General features: G+C 47.0%; 1 protein-coding gene across 23 annotated transcripts in view; it reads left to right on the forward strand.

The window, feature by feature from the left end:
* LOC119458857 (endochitinase-like) overlaps nt 1-17,125 on the forward strand; it is a 45,100-nt gene that overhangs the window by 23,024 nt on the left and 4,951 nt on the right. For 3 of the 23 annotated variants that reach the window (XM_037720720.2, XM_049670654.1, XM_049670657.1), the window contains 5 exons: nt 313-519; nt 5,058-5,261; nt 11,324-11,530; nt 14,113-14,319; nt 16,342-16,542. In XM_037720720.2, the coding sequence (XP_037576648.1) occupies nt 313-519; nt 5,058-5,261; nt 11,324-11,530; nt 14,113-14,319; nt 16,342-16,542 (1,026 nt within the window). The remainder of the gene's footprint in view (nt 1-312; nt 520-5,057; nt 5,262-11,323; nt 11,531-14,112; nt 14,320-16,341; nt 16,543-17,125) is intronic. The other 20 variants (XM_049670655.1, XM_049670661.1, XM_049670658.1 and 17 more) reach the window with 15 other exon arrangements.

Here is a 17,125-nt window from a genome sequence, read left to right on the forward strand (position 1 = left end):
TGTCCGTATAGAGAAAGGCGAGGGAGCATCCCAGCTGCATGCACGCCTCACACCTGGCGCGTCTCTGCGGTGGCAGTACGGTGCGTCGCTACAGTGCTTTAATGCCAATCGCATTAATATCGACCTTGACCGCGAGATGGGTTCTCTCGGAATATTTCCGTCATTCATTGAAATCTCTATATTGCACCTATGCCTGTAACGACTGCAGTTCTTTCAATCTTATCCCTACGTTTTATTTCATCGATACTCTAAACGTATCTTGCTTATCTCGACTGCTTATCAGTTAATGCTTCCATCCGCTTTGAATTTCAGCGCTTCGGGAAGGTGGACGTTTTCTATGGGATTTGGTCGGAAAACAATTTGGCACTAACTCAGGGTCAAACACTCCGGGTCAAGCAGCGCCACCTACCACGCAGGCATTCATTCCGAGCACAACGGTGGAGCATTCGACGACAACAGCTGCGACTCCTGGATCAACCACGCAAGCGGCGTCAACAACGGATTCTCTTATGTCACGAGGTACACCAGAAATTCCGAGCATGACGGGGATTATTATTTTTATTGGCATTCTCTTTGATACAGGGCGATGAGAAACAGTAATATAGCCTGCTTGATCTAATCTGGTTTTGATACATATATCGCAGTCTAGCATTTTACCTATATCTCCTTGATCTTTAAACGCGATTAGCATTCTTGGGATGCTTCACGCGCGTTCCAGATGTCTATCTGCGTTGCTGCTATCTCTCTGTCTATCTGCCTGTCTGTGTCTCTAACCGTGTTCCCGCCAACTAGCGTCAATGGGCAGTCCATAGTACAATGGGTAGAGCACAGGGCTGCGTTGCTGAGGGAAACAAGGGCGCTATAACGTAAAATGATTCCAAACTGTTTTGATTCCAAACTCCTGACGTCAAATTTACGTAACCACCGACACAAGCATCGGGCGGTGACCCGCAGCGTTGTCTGAACAACCCAATGAAACACTCTCCTCGTTTATAGGAGGTCACCTTTGTTAGCTTAGAAGACCGATAACATTGTCTACACTCAGCGGTTTTTCTTGTCTAATTGGCTGACAAGAGGCGAGGAGCACGGTCTAGTGGAGAGGGTTTCGATGCGGCCGAGCCAGCACAGTGAAAATAGATGACCGCATGAAGAGAGTGGTGCCGACTTCTCCGATTGGTCCGCTTCGCCTTACTTAGCTTGCGGTGGCTGGTCGAAAATCGCGGCGGCTTGCAACGGAAGGATAATAATGTCGCTCAAATGGATCCTCAGCAAGTAAGAGTTGGCAGAGCGATGTCGTAAGCATGCCGAAAGGGCACGATAGCGTTTTACTGCCACGCAAAAAGGTGGTTTATCATGCGCAAATAAATACATGCTCACCGGCAGGTGCGAGTAGCGAAGGCCTGAGCGATCGGCGGGCAGCCATCTTCTATTCCTTTCGGTACGGGGCAGTCTGTGGTTATTCAGAAAATTTTTCAGTTTTGTTCAGCATAATAATGCATTTTATTCGCGTACACGTCCCTTTGACGTGTTGAGTTTTCGCGGTTTTGTGAGGTCGCGTGACAGACAGGCGAAGTGGGCGTAGCCAGAAAAGATTGGACCAATAGCAGAGGGCTAGTGGTGAAAGGGCGTCGAATCAGGGAATGATTGCTTTTTCTTTTGTGCTGTTTAATTATGCATAATCAGTGTGTACGCGTTATATCAGATGGGGAGCTATCGCGGTTTTCGTGACGTCGCGTGGCAGACAGGCGGGGAGTTATGTAAATTGTTCCCTCGCCCGTCGCCCACCCAGTCTCACATCCTCAGTGACCCAAATTGGCGAGATGTTCATTGGAAAGCAGCACAATTCACATGCATTTGGATGTGTGCCCAGCTCCATTTTTTGTCTCCTCATGTCAGCAACAATATCGGCTATCACCGTTTGCTCTCTCCACACCGCTCTCTTCCTGTCTCTTAACGTTAGGCCTAACATTTTGCGTTCCACCGCTCTTTGTGCGGCCCTTAACTTGTTCTCCGAGCTTCTTTGGTAAGCTTCAAGTTTCTGCCCCTTATGTTAGCACTGGTAGAATGCAATGATTGTACACTTTTCGTTTCGATGACACTGGTAGGCTCCCAGTCAGGATTTGGCAATCCCTTCCGTATACATACATACATACATACATACATACATACATACATACATACATACATACATACATACATACATACATACATACATACATACATACATACATACATACATACATACATACATACATACATACATACATACATACATACATACATACATACATACATACATACATACATACATACATACATACATACATACATACATACATACATACATACATACAAACATATACATACATACATACATACATACATACATACATACATACATACATACATACATACATACATACATACATACATACATACATACATACATACATACATACATACATACATACATACATACATACATAAAGTGCGTAGGCTCCGAAAAAGGCACCGAAAAGTGAATGAAGTACTCTAAGAGGGCAAACTCATTAACAGTCAATGAAAGTTTTTCCGTGGCTGGGCGGCAATTAATTCGCGTCATATGTTCTATTCGAATGTTTAGTCTGAATATGATAGGATTTCGCAAGGGTTTATCTTGCCAGGACGCGTTCCTCCTACTTAGAGACGAAATTCTAACTAATATACCGTACGGCGACGAGAGATTAGTCCTAGCACTAGACCTCAAAGGAGCCTTCGACAACGTCTCTCACGCCGCAATATTGGATGAACTCGAACTCGCGGGTTGTGGTGAGCGCACATATAATTACTTAAGAGCGTTTCTTTCCAACCGCGAGGCGAGCATCAGTATTGGCCAAATCACATCGGATTTATTTAAAATGCCTAACAAAGAACACCTCAAGGAGCGATAATATCTCCTCTGCTCTTCAACATGGCGATGTGTCGTCTCGCGCGCGATCTGGGTCGGATACCCGACCTAGGTTACACGCTCTATGCGGACGACATCACGCTGTGGACGAGCAGGGGTTCACTAGGGGATAAGGAATATACGCTCCAAAGCGCGGTATCAGCGGTAGAGAAATTTTCCAGATGGAGCGGCCTGAAGTGAGCGCCCGAAAAATCTGAGGTCATCCGGATACACGCGAAAGGCTACAAATCCAGAGGATCCATTAACATCGTAGTTGAGGGCCAATCAGTCCGAGAGGTACCCACGATGCGAGTCCTGGGTTGGTGGCTGCAGAGCGACGGGAGAGCAGTACAGACGCTCAAAACCCTAAAATCCACAACCCACAACGTAGCTCAAATGATACGTCGCGTGACGTATCGAAAAGTGGGAATGCGAGAAGACGATACCCTAAGGCTCGTACAGGCCTGAGTGGTTAGTCGAATCCCGTATGGCTTACCGTACCAAATCCTGAGCAGGGAGGAGGAAAGGCAGGCCAACACAATAATCACAACCGCTTTCAAAGCTGCTCTGGGCCTGCCTAAATGTACTTCCACGGAGCGCATGTTAGCTTTGGCAGTGCACAATACTTTCGACGAACTGAGGCAGGCCACTCTGATGCGAGAGAGGGAACGCCTCAGCTTCACAAAAACTGGTAGAGCAATATTGGCTAGAATCAATATCCCAGCATACCCCATGTATCTCACCGAAAGGGCGTACCTCTCCATCCTTCGGTGAGATCCAAAATTACAGTAGCCCCAATTCCGAAGAATATACATCCCGAGTACAACAAAGAAAGGCGCAAAGCACGCGCACAACACATTCAATCAATGTATTCTAATAACCATAGGTACAACACGTACTACACGCACGCAGCTGTGTATGCAGATGCGACCGGGCAGCGCTATCAAAGGAGGTACGCACTGGCAGTGGGGAACGTGATCTGCCAGCAGCAAATAACTGCATCGGCCACGGCGGGATCCCCCACCTCGGCCGAAATGTTAGCCGTGGCGATCGCACTCGCTCATGCGGAGCGTTCGCAAAGGGACTCGGTCGTTGTCACGGACGGAGACGTGTCGCATGTTTCTTAAGGGGCACGTGACTGCGGCTAGCCTCGCGATAATCCCCAAATCCTTCAACCACCGTCATCGCCTACTCTGGTGCCCGGTCCACGCGGGGGTACAGGGGAACGAAAAGGCTAACGCGTTAGCTCGAGGGTTTATAACCGAGCGACGGCGTCCTCTTCTATCCCCAACCACTCGCACTATCCCTCACAAAATCCTACCAATTTAAATGCCAAAGACATGCTTGCTCATCAGCGTGGAGTCCGCAGAAAATACCCGCCGCCTCACCCAAAACTTAGCGGGGAAGAGGCCGCCGATTGGCGTAAAATGCAGACTGGGGTATTCCCCCATTTAAAATTGCTAAACGCCATGTATCCCACTCGTTATATAGGGCCAACTGTCCTTGGTGCGGTGGCATACCTACCCTAATTCACGTAACTTTGGAGTGCGCTAAGCACCCTCATAGACCAAATACCAGTGACACAATGGAGCAGTGGGAGGCACAGCTCGCCCGCTCCGACCTGGCAAGACAAAAGTCTTTAATTAGCCAGGTCAGGCAGGCGGCAGAGACCAGTGGGGCCCTGGACCACCCCTCCTTAATATATTTTACATTACAATAAAGTTTCTATTAAAGTTTCTATTATATATATATATATATATATATATATTCACACACGCTTCACGCGCGGACTTCGCGGCGACACCACTGGATGGCGCCGCGTGTCCAGGCGGAAAGGCGACACAGCATCCCAGCTGCATGCACGCCTGACACCTGGCGCGTCTCTGCGGTGGCAGTACGGTGCGTCGCTACGGTGCTTCAATGCCAATCGCATTAATATCGTCCTTGACCGTGAGATCGGCTCTCTCGGAATATTTCCGTCATTCATTGAAATATCTATATTGTATCTATGCCTGTAACGACTGCAGTACTGTCAATCTCCTCCATACGTTTTATTTTATCGATACTCTAAACGTATCTTGCTTATCTCGACTGCTTATCAGTTAATGCTTCCATCCTCTTTGAATTTCAGCGCTTCAGGAAGGTGGACGTTTTCTATGGGATTTGCTCGGAAAACAATTTGGCGCTAACTCCGGGTCAAGCCCTCCGAGTCAAGCAGCACCACCTACCACTCAGGCATTCATTCCGAGCGCAACGGTGGAGCATTCGACGACAACAGCTGCGACTCCTGGAGCAACCACGCAAGCGGCGTCAACAAATTCGCTCATGTCACGAGGTACACCAGAAATTCTTAGCATGATGAGGATTAATATTTTATTGCGATAGCAATTATATGGACACTTCAAGCGGATTTCTGCCGTCGCCGTCGCCGTGAGGTTCCGTATAAAGTTCAAGGGCGATAAAATCGTCGCCGCGCGCCGTATGTGCGAGTGAAGGCCCGCAGGGGACGCGCGCTATATAGAGCGAACGCACGGCGCAGAGCAAACGCGACTTCCGTCGCGCGAAAGGCCGTGGGGGTATGGGAGGGAGGGGGTCGACGCTGTGCTGTGGCACCAAATGCGTATCTTGCAACCTGGCGCAAGGGGAACTGGCGACGCAATCTCCCACGCGAAAAGGAGCAAAGCGGGAAGGCAGCGCGGGAGGGAGCGGGAGGGCGGCTTCTACTCTGCCAATAAGCGCGTTCTTGTACTTTGCGCCGGCAAGGGCTGTCGGTGTTGTCGCGCGCACCGTATCTTGCAAGCGATCTCCACACGGATCTGCCCTTTGTATGCGCTATGCATTCGCCGCTCTGTTTGCAGTGAAGCGATAGATCGCATGAACCTTCCCTAGCTGGGGCGGCCGCGCTTCACCACGCCAGTGTTTTGACAGTGTTTGTCTGCGGTCACCGATCTATTCATGTTTGCTTGTGCGTGCTGACACCACGCTTCTTAATTTAGTTAGTAAGCGAATGTGTCAAGTTTATGCAGCCGATAAATCTACTATCCCTACTCCCTACAGCTCTCTACTAATTTGCTATCGCGATTGATGCTTCGCCTTTCGGGCGAAACTGCGACAATTTTTTTTACTGGCATCCCCTTCGATACGGGGCGATGACAAATAGTAATCTAGCCTACTTGATCTATTCTGGTTTTGATACATATATCGCAATCTAGCATTTTACCTTTATGTCTCCTTGATCCTTTAATGCGATTAGCATTCTTGGGATGCTTCACGTGCGTTCCATATGTCTATCTGCCTTGCTGCTATCTCTCTGTCCATCTGCCTGTCTGTGTCTCCAGCCGTGTTCCCACCAACTAGCATCACTGGGTAACCACTGGGCTGCGTTGCAGAGGGAACCATGTTTGAAACCAATTGTTCAAACAACTTGGGTACAGTGGGTATGTACCACTGGGTGTGTACCGGTCTTCGCTGAACCTCTTTGACGCCAACTTGGGTCGCTAGATACGTGCTGTTCTTCAATTACAGAAAAAAATGTCACAGTTTCGCCCTAAGGGCGAAGCAATGAATGCGATAGCAACACAGCAATGTCATACGAAGTAAGGTGAGCGGCTTTGGTAGCAATATGAATTGTAGTAAACATGAGCTGATTAAGTAAGGAGGTGTGCTGCGGCGTAAGTAGACCGACATGACGAGAGACTCGATGACCACGAGAAGGCGCGTGTGAAACGGTGGTGTTGATGTGAAGCGCTTACCGTGGGCAGCGCGTGCGAAGGGACACACCTGTAGCGCTGCAGTGCCGATCCGGGCAGCATTGCATGTGTAGCGTGCGTTGGAAAATGTGGCCCGACTATTACTAACTGAATGAACAAGCGTGGTGTGAGCGCGCACAAACAAACATGAATAGATCACACTGAATGACTGCAGACAACGACCGTCAAAACTCTGGCAGCAAGCGGATACGCCGCAGCGGCGAAGGTACGTGCGGTCTATGGCTTCAACGGAAACTGAGCGTCGAATGCGCGGCGCATAAAGGTCAGAGCCGTGTGGAGATAAGAGACGGTGCGAGCGAGCGACGAGCGCGGTTGTTGGCAGCGTAGAAGTGCCCCCCCCCCCCCCCCCCCCGCGCTCCCTCCGGCGCTGGCTTTCCGCTTCCTTGCTTGCGCGTGGAAGATTGAGTGCGTTCGCTCTCCGTGATAGCGCGCGTCCCCGCACGCTTCCGCTGGGGCATACGGCGCGCGGCGAAGATTTTATCTATACGGAACCTCACGGCGACGGCGACGGCGACGGCAGAAATCCGGTTGAAGTGTCCATATAATTGCTATCGCAATAAAAAAAAAATCGGCTGAACCCATCTGACGGCGACGGTCGGTGTAATGCGTTTACCATTGAATCAACACAGACAAACTACTTATTGCCGCCGTCGAAACGAGCTATGTGTGAGGCGTGTACTGCAGCGGGACTCCTTTTTCGCGGTGCCCTAAGTAAGCACGCTTCACGCCATCGAGCGCAGCCGCTGCGAAATCTGCGCGTCGCCTCCGAAATTCTTGGCACCCCGGTGCGTGCGAACGCTGTAAATTGTTCCCTCGCACGTCGCCCACCCAGTCGCACATCCTCAGTGACCCAAATTGGCGAGCGATTCATTGAAAAGCGGCACACACCCAATGCATTTGTCACGCAGCCTGCTAAACCGTCGGGTTACTGTCCGTGAGAATCCCTTGTGACGTGGCTTTGATTGCATCCAGCATCGGAGTAATTTAAAGGATCTTTTTTTTTTTTTAACACGAAAGTGTTTTATGCCGGGGTCCACCAAGACTTCACTGACGTATTTCCGCCACGGAAATACGTCAGCTTACAATGTACACGAACATAATACAAAGAAAGAAACCAGAAGAAAAAGTTCCACAAACATGCAAAATTTGGAAATCGAACCCACGACCTCTCGGTCCACGACGATAGATCGCCGAGCGTTTAACCCATTGCGCCACAAACGCATTTGCAGCGAGCTACACAGACGTGCCTTATATATCTAACACTCCTCCGTGTACCCGCGCTCTTGCTCGGGGCGGTGCCGCCGCCTACGAGCAGAAAAGAGAAGTACTGCATTATGACACTAACGCGCACCGACAGTGAACGCTTCGGTGGTCTCAGCACTACGACGCCTCGATGCCAGCATTCGAAGGGACGCTGGCATCAAGAAGCACTACCAACGCCACCTATGTGGCATTCACCGTACTCAGCACAGCGGAGCGTGGCCTCCGCAATTAGCTCTGAAAATGTTTCTGAAGTTGATCGCGGAGGCTGCAATTACGACGCGCTGTACGCGCTGATTTGACTCGGTGACGATTCAGTTACGTGCTTTGTCTTGCGCGTTGTATTAGTGTGTCAGTTACGTGCTTCGTCTTTCGCGTTGTGCTAGCGTGTGCAGCGTAGTGCAGCTTCCATATGCACGACGGTTGCTCATGGTCATCGACGTTGGTAGTCGTGATGGAGGAGACGTGCCACCAGGCGTCAGCGTGGGTGCATCAACGCCTAAGGGCGCTTTAGCCACAAAACACCAATAGACATTATATATCAATGTGCAATAAACATTACACTACTTCTGTGAAGACACGTTTCACTTTCGTGTTCTATACCGATTCCTATATAAGAGGGATCAACCACATTTTTTTTTGTCATGGTCTAGCAGCACATTTCCACTTGCACATACCTAGTTATCCAAGTTGGCGTCAAAGAGGTTCATTGAAGACCCCCAGACCAAATGGCACATGCACAGTGTTCCAAGTAGGCGTCACATCGTTCTTTTTTTTTTTCGACAAGTAGCCCCTATCCAGTCCCGCTCCTATAGTGTCCCATGTCGGCATAAAAGAGGTTCGTTGAAAAGCGTCATATATCTACACACTGCGACGTGCTCAGTGCCCCAAGTTGTTCCGAAGGTTGCTTTTGAACCCTGTTCCCTCAGCACAGCAGCCCGATGCGCTGCCCATTCGACCATGGGCTACCCATCGCACCCAGGTAGGCCGTAAAATGGTTACATACACACATACATACATACATACATACATACATACATACATACATACATACATACATACATACATACATACATACATACATACATACATCAGCCTATATGTCTACTGCAAGACGAAGGCCTGTCCCAGCGATCTCCAATTACGCCTGTCTTGCGCTAGCTATTTCCAATTTGCGCTTGCAAATTTCCAAACTTCATCACCCCACCTAGTTTTCTGCCGTCGTCGACTGCGCTTCCATTCTCTTGGTATCCATTCTGTAACTTTAATGGTCCAACGGCTATCCATCCTACGCATTACATGGCGTGCCCAGCTCCATTTTTTCCTCTTAATGTCAGCTAGAATATCGGCTATTCCGGTTTGCTCTCTGATCCACGCCGCTCTCTTCCCGTCTCTTAGCGTTAGGCCTAACATTTTCGTTCCATCGCTCTTTGAGCGGTCCTTAACTTGTTCTCGAGCTTCTTTGTTAACTTCCAAGTTTCTGCCCCATATGTTAGCACCGGTAGAAAGCAATGATGTACACTTTTCTTTTCAACGACGGTAAGCTCCCATTTAGAATTTGGTAATATCTGCCATATGCACTCCAACCCAATTTTATTCAGCTGTACATTTCTTTCTCATGATCAGGGTCCCCTGTAGTTAATTGACCTAGAGAAACGTACTCCTATACAGACTATAGAGACTGACTGGGGATCCTGAATTCTTGCTCCCTTGCTAGGCTATTGAACATTTTCTTTGTCTTCTGCATATTGATATTCAACCCCACTCTTACATTTTCTCGGTTAAGGTCCTCAATCGTTTATTGTAATTCGTCTCCATTGTTGCTGAATAGGACAATGTCATCTGCAAACCTAAGGTTGCTGAGATACTCGCCGTTGAACCTCACTCCTAAACCTTCCCAGTCTAAGAGCTTGAATACTTCTTCTAAGCATGCAGTGAACAGCATTGGAGAGATTGTGTCTCCTTGCCTGACCCCTTTCTTGATAGGTATCTTTCTACTTTTCTTGTGGAGAATCAAGGTTGCGGTGCAATCCTTGTAGATATTTGCCAAAATATTCACGTATGCCTCCTGTACTCCTCGATTACGCAATGTCTCTATGACTGTTGGTATCTCTACTGAATCAAATGCCTTTTCATAATTTATGAAACCCATATAAAGAGATTTATTGCACTGCACAGATTTCTCGATTACCTGATTGATGGCATCGATATGATCCATCGTAGAATATCCCTTCCTGAAGCCAGCCTGTTCTCTTGGTCGGCTGAAGTCAAGTGTTGCCCTGATTCTGCTGGAAATTATCTTGGTGAATATTTTATACAATACTGAAAAGAAGCTAATGGGTCTATAATTCTTCAATTCTTTAGCGTCTCCCTTCGTATGGATTAGTACAATGTTGGCTTTCTTCCAGCTCTCTGGTACATTTAAAGTCGTGAGGCATTGCGTAGCTTTTCAAGCATATCTCCTCCATCTTTGATTAAATCGATTGTTATTCCATTCTCTCCAGCAGCTTTTCCCGTGGTCACATCTTGCAAGGCCCTTCTAACTTCATCGCTAGTCATACATACATACATTCTGTCTTGCGCTAGCAACATACATACATACACATACATACATACATACATGCATGCATACATACATACATACATACATACATACATACATACATACATACATACATACATACATACATACATACATACATACATACATACATACATACATACATACATACATACATACATACATACATACATACATACATACATACATACATACATACATACATACATACATACATACATACATACATACATACATACATACATACATACATACATACATACATACATACATACATACATATCGCCTGGAAAGTGCGTGAAATACCCTAAGAATGGAAACGCATTAAAAGTCAATAAAAGCACTTCTGGGGCTGGACGGAAATGAATCCGCCTCATATGAGCTATTCAGAATATCTAGTCTGAATATATATTCACACACGCGCCAAGCGCGCACTTCGCGGCGACATCGCTGAATGGCGCAGCATGTCCGTAGTGAAAGGCGAGTAAGCATCCCAGCTGCATACTTGCCTCTCACATGGTGCATCTCTGCAGTGGCAGTACGGTGTGTCGCTAAGAGCCTCAATGCCAATCGCATGAATATCGACCTTAACCGTGAGATGGGCTCTCGCTGAGTGTTTGCTTTCTTCTTTGAAATCTCTATAATTATATTGTACAGTTACGTATGCCTCTGATGACTGCATTTCTATCAATATCCTCCCTACGTTTTATTTCACCAATACTCTAACCGTCTCTTGCTTATCTCGACCGCTTACCAGTTAATGCTTCCATCCACTTTCAATTTCAGCGCTTCAGGAAGGTGGACGTTTTCTATGGGACTTGCTCAAAAAACAACTTGGCACTAACTCCGATTCAACCACTCCGGGTAAAGCAGCGCCACCTACCACGCAGGCATTCATTCCGAGCGCAACGGAGGAGCATTCGACGACAACAGCTGCGACTCCTGGAGCAACCACGCAAGCGGCGTCAACAACGGATTCGCTCATGTCACGAGGTACACCAGAAATTCTGAGCATGATGAGGGTTATTATTTTTATTGAAATCCCCTTCGATACGGGACGACGACAAATAATAATCTAGCCTGCTTGATCTAATCTGGTTTTAATACATATATCGCATTCTAGCATTTTACCCATATCTCCTTGATCCTTTAACGCGATTAGCATTCTTGGGATGCCTTACGCGCGTTCGAGATGTCTGTCTGCGTTGCTGCTATCTCTCTGTCTGTCTGCCTGTCTGCGTCTCTAACCATGCTCCCCTCCAACTAGCTTCACTGGGTAATCCATAGTCCAATGGGTAGAACACTGGGCTGCGTTGCTGAGGGAACCAGATTTGAAACCAACCGTTAGACCAACTTGGCTCACAGGCCATTGAGTTCTGGCCTCTGGTTATGTTCTGCTCTTCAATTACAAAGCGATCGGCAGAACCCATCTCACGATGACTGTGGGTTTAATGCGTTTAGCATTAAATAAACATAGAGACACTACCTATTGCTACCGTCGAAACGAGCCAACTGTGAGGCTTCTACTGCAGCGGGACACCTCTTTCGGGGTGCATTAAGCACGCTTGACGCCATCTAGCGGAACCGCTGCGAAGTCAGCGCGTCGCCTCCGAAATGCTTGGCACTACTATGCGCGCGATCGCTGAGAAACCAGTATTGCGGCAAATGGGCTCTTCTCTCGCGCTTCTTTCTGCACACGCCGCGTCATCTAGTGGCGTTGACTAGAAGCGCGGGCCGGGGGGGGGGGGGGGGGAGGGGGTGCGGGCGCGTGCTGCAAATTGTTCCCTCGCACGTCGCCCACCCAGTCGTACATCCTCAGTGACCGAAATTGGCGAGAGGTTCATTGGAAAGCGGCACATACCCAATGCATTTGTGACACAGCCTGCTAAACGATTGGGTTACTGACCATGAGAAGCCCTTGTGACGTGGCTTTGATGACGTCCAGCATCGGAATCATTTAAAGGATCTTTTTAAGCGAAGCTTTAGAGGCTCATAAGTTTCGGCAATGGTGGTGGTGGCGGTGTCACGCTGAAAAGTGGGCCGATCCTGGTGATGTGCAGAAAGGGTCCAAGCTCAATGGCCCACACACCTGTCATGTGGGCCAATCCTGGTTATAGTGCAGAAAGGTTCCAAGCTTAATGGCACATACCCCGTCTTGTGGGCCGATCCTGGTTATAGTGCAGAAAGGGTCCAAGCTCAATGGCAGATACACCTGTGGGCTCGGGGACCTGTGATGCGCCCTTGATCTACCCTTGTCACACGTGGGACCCAAAGAGACAAAATCACCAGCGCTTCCCCTGTCGAGAAAATGGGGGTAAGCGAAGTTTGTCGTCCGATTCTAGCGTGAGGGCTTGCGAAGCCCAGGCGAAACTTCAGCGAAGATCCGCGGACCCCGAGTATCGGGAGCGCGATGTTGAGGCCAAACGTCAACGAAGAGCCGCCGACCCATAGTTTAGGGCAATTGAAGCGGAACGCCTGCGACAGTGTCGTCTTGGCACATATTCGCTTACCTCCATTTTCACTACAGGGGAAGACCTCTGAATTTTTTGTCATTGTAGAGCATTTCCCATTCCACAAACCTTGTTGTCCAAGTTGCCATCAAAGAGGTTCATTGAAGACCCAGAGACCAAATGGCACATAGCCAGTGTTCCAAATCGGCTTCAAACTGTTTTTTTTTTTCGACAAGTAGCAGCTATCCAGTCCCGCGCCTACAGTGCCCCATGTCGGCATGAAAGAGGTTCGTTGAAAAGCGGCATATATCTACACACTGCGACATGCTCAGTGACAAAAGTTCTTCTGAAGGTGATTTTCGAACCCTGTTCCCTCAGCACAGCAGCCCGATGCGCTATCCATTCGACCATGGGCAACACATCGCACCCAGGTAGGTGGGGAAATACATACATACATACATACATACATACATACATACATACATACATACATACATACATACATACATACATACATACATACATACATACATACATACATACATACATACATACATACATACATACATACATACATACATACATACATACATACATACATACATACATACATACATACATACATACATTGTAGCCCCCGAAAAGGGCATAAAGTACCCTAAGAGTGCAAACTCATTAACAGTCAATGAAATTTTGTCCGTGGCTGGGCGGAAATGAATCCGCTTCATACGCTCTATTCAGAATATCTAGTCTGAATATGTATTCACACACGCTTCACGCGCGGACTTCGCGGCGACACCACTGGATGGCGCCGCGTGTCCAGGCGTAAAGGTGACACAGCATCCCAGTTGCATGCACGCCTCACACCTGGCGTGTCTCTGCGGTGGTAGTACGGTGTGTCGCTAAGAACTTCAATGCCAGTCGCATTAATATCGACCATGACCGTGAGATGAGCTCCCTCGGAATATTTCCGTCATTCATTGAAATCTCTACATTGCACCTATGCCTGTAACGACTGCAGTTCTTTCAACCTCATTTCTACGTTTTCTTTCGCCGATACTCTACATGTATCTTGCTTATCTCGACTGCTTACCAGTTAATGCTTCCGTCCGCTTTGAATTTCAGCGCTTCAGGAAGGTGGACGTTTTCTATTGGATTTGATCGGAAAACAATTTGGCACTAACTCCGGGTCAAACACTCCGGGTCAAGCAGCGCCACCTACCACGCAGGCATTCATTCCGAGCGCAACGGAGGAGCATTCGACGACAACAGCTGCGACTCCTGGAGCAACCACGCAAGCGGCGTCAACAACGGATTCGCTCATGTCACGAGGTACAACAGAAATTCCGAGCATGATGAGGATTATTATTTTTATTGGCATTCCCTTTGATATAGGGCGACGAGAAATAATAATCTAGACTGCTTGATCTAATCTGGTTCTCACACATGCATCTCAGTATAGCATTTTACCTTTATGTCTCCTTGATCCTTGAATGCGATTAGCATTCTTGGGATGCTTCACGTACTTTCCAGATGTTTATCCGCGTTGCTGCTATCTCTGTGTCTGTCTGCCTGTCTGTGTCTCTAACCGTGTTCCCGCCAACCAGGTATGCTAAAACATACGTACATACATACATACATACATACATACATACATACATACATACATACATACATACATACATACATACATACATACATACATACATACACACACACACACATACATACATACATACATACATACATACATACATACATACATACATACATACATACATACATACATACATGCATGCATGCATGCATGCATGCATGCATGCATACATACATACATACATACATACATACATACATACATACATACATACATACATGCATGCATGCATGCATGCATGCATACATACATACATACATACATACATACATACATACATACATACATACATACATACATACATAACATACATACATAATACATACATACTGTGAGACAAGGTTTAGGCAGTCAGACTCTCATTTATTCTACCGAGCGAGAGCCCCGCTACCAGGCCCCAAAACGGCGATGATGAGAATGTACAGATGAGAATATGAAGCGTATGAATAATGCTCACAATAAATTCATATCTGCCCCGCTTCATTTCTTTCTCTTAACGTCAGCTAGAATATCGGCTAGCCCCCGTTTGGTCTCTGATCCACACCGCTCTCTTCCTGTCTCTTAACGTTAAGCCTAACATTTTTCTTTCCATCGTTCTTTGTGCAGTCCTTAAATTGTTCTCGAGCTTCTTTGTTAACCTCTAAGTTTCTGCCCCATATGTTGGTGCTAGTAGAATGCTATAATTGTACTTTTCTTTTCAACGACAATGGTAAGCTCCCAATGAGGGTTCAGCAATGCCTGCCACATACATACATACATACATACATACATACATACATACATACATACATACATACATACATACATACATACATACATACATACATACATACATACATACATACATACATACATACATACATACATACATACATACATACATACATACATACATACATACATACATACATACATAGATACATACATACATACATACATACATACACACACATACATACATACATACATACATACATACATACATACATACATACATACATACATACATACATACATACATACATACATACATACATACATACATACATACATACATACATACATACATACACACATACATACATACATACATACATACATACATACATACATACATACATACATACATACATACATACATACATACATACATAATTACATATATACATACATAAATGCGTAGCTCTCAGAAAGCCTGAGGTACTGTAAGAATGCAAACTCATTAAAAGGCAATGAAAACATATCCGATGCTGCGCGGGAATTCATCCGTGCCATATGCCCGATTCAGCATATAATCTGCATATATATATATATATATATATATATATATTCACACACGTCCCATGCGCGGATTTCCCGGTGACAACACTGGATGGCGCAACGTGTCCGTAAAGAAAGGCGAGGGAGCATGAATCACAGCTGCATGCACGCCTCACACCTGGTGCGTCTCTGCGGTGGCAGTACGGTGTGTCACTACCGTGCTTCAATGCCACTCGCATTAATACCGACCTTGACCGTGAGATGGGTCCTTTCTGAATATTTCCGTCATTCATTGAAATCTGTATATTGCACCTATGCCTGTAACCACTGCAGTTCTTTCAATCTCCTCCCTACGTTTTATTTCATCGATACTCTAAATATATCTTGCTTATCGCGACTGCTTACCAGTTAATGCTTCCCTCCACTTTGAATTTCAGCGCTTCAGGAAGGTGGACGTTTTCTATGGGATTTCATCGGAAAACAATTTGGCACTAACTCAACCACTCCGGGTGAAGCAGCGCCACCTACCACGCAGGCATTCCTTCCGAACGCAACGGAGGAGCACTCGACGGCAACAGCTGCGACTCCTGGAGCAACCACGCAAGCGGCGTCAACAACGGATTCGCTCATGTCACGAGGTACACCAGAACTTCCGAGCATGCATAATGGGGATTATTATTACGGCGAAGCTGTTAACCTCTGGTTGGTCGGGATTTTCTTGGTGTGCTTACCCAAAAAACGGCATGAAAAACTGCTGAGTTTGTGTTCGAGTTTCCACGTAACAGCATTATGCTTTCTCCTACATTCGAATATGCTATCATGTATGTAGGTTGTGTCTAAGTCGAACTTTACGAATTTTCTGACACCTATTAGATTTAGAGGACGACCGGACGTGTACTACACAGACGCGAGTCAAACGGACAGGGACAAGTATACGGTGGTAGCCACGAACCAAAATCGTGTGATAGCTGCATCGGTCAGAGCAAAATCTGCCAGCACAGCAGAAGCCGCATGCAGCGATTGCACTTGCAATTAGGGATGCGGAGAATAGGGATGTATCTGCTGCCATACTCACGGACTCACAAACCGCCTGTCGCCTGTATGTCTCCCGGACGGCGCCGCGCTTAGTACTAAGAATTCTAGGGAGCCAAATTACCGGATTCCACAACCTCACTTGGTGCCCCGCACACGAGGGCATGGAAGGCAACACAAGGGTGGACC

The sequence above is a fragment of the Dermacentor silvarum genome, chromosome 7 (genome assembly GCF_013339745.2).
Source record: "Dermacentor silvarum isolate Dsil-2018 chromosome 7, BIME_Dsil_1.4, whole genome shotgun sequence".
Lineage (NCBI taxonomy): Eukaryota > Metazoa > Arthropoda > Arachnida > Ixodida > Ixodidae > Dermacentor > Dermacentor silvarum.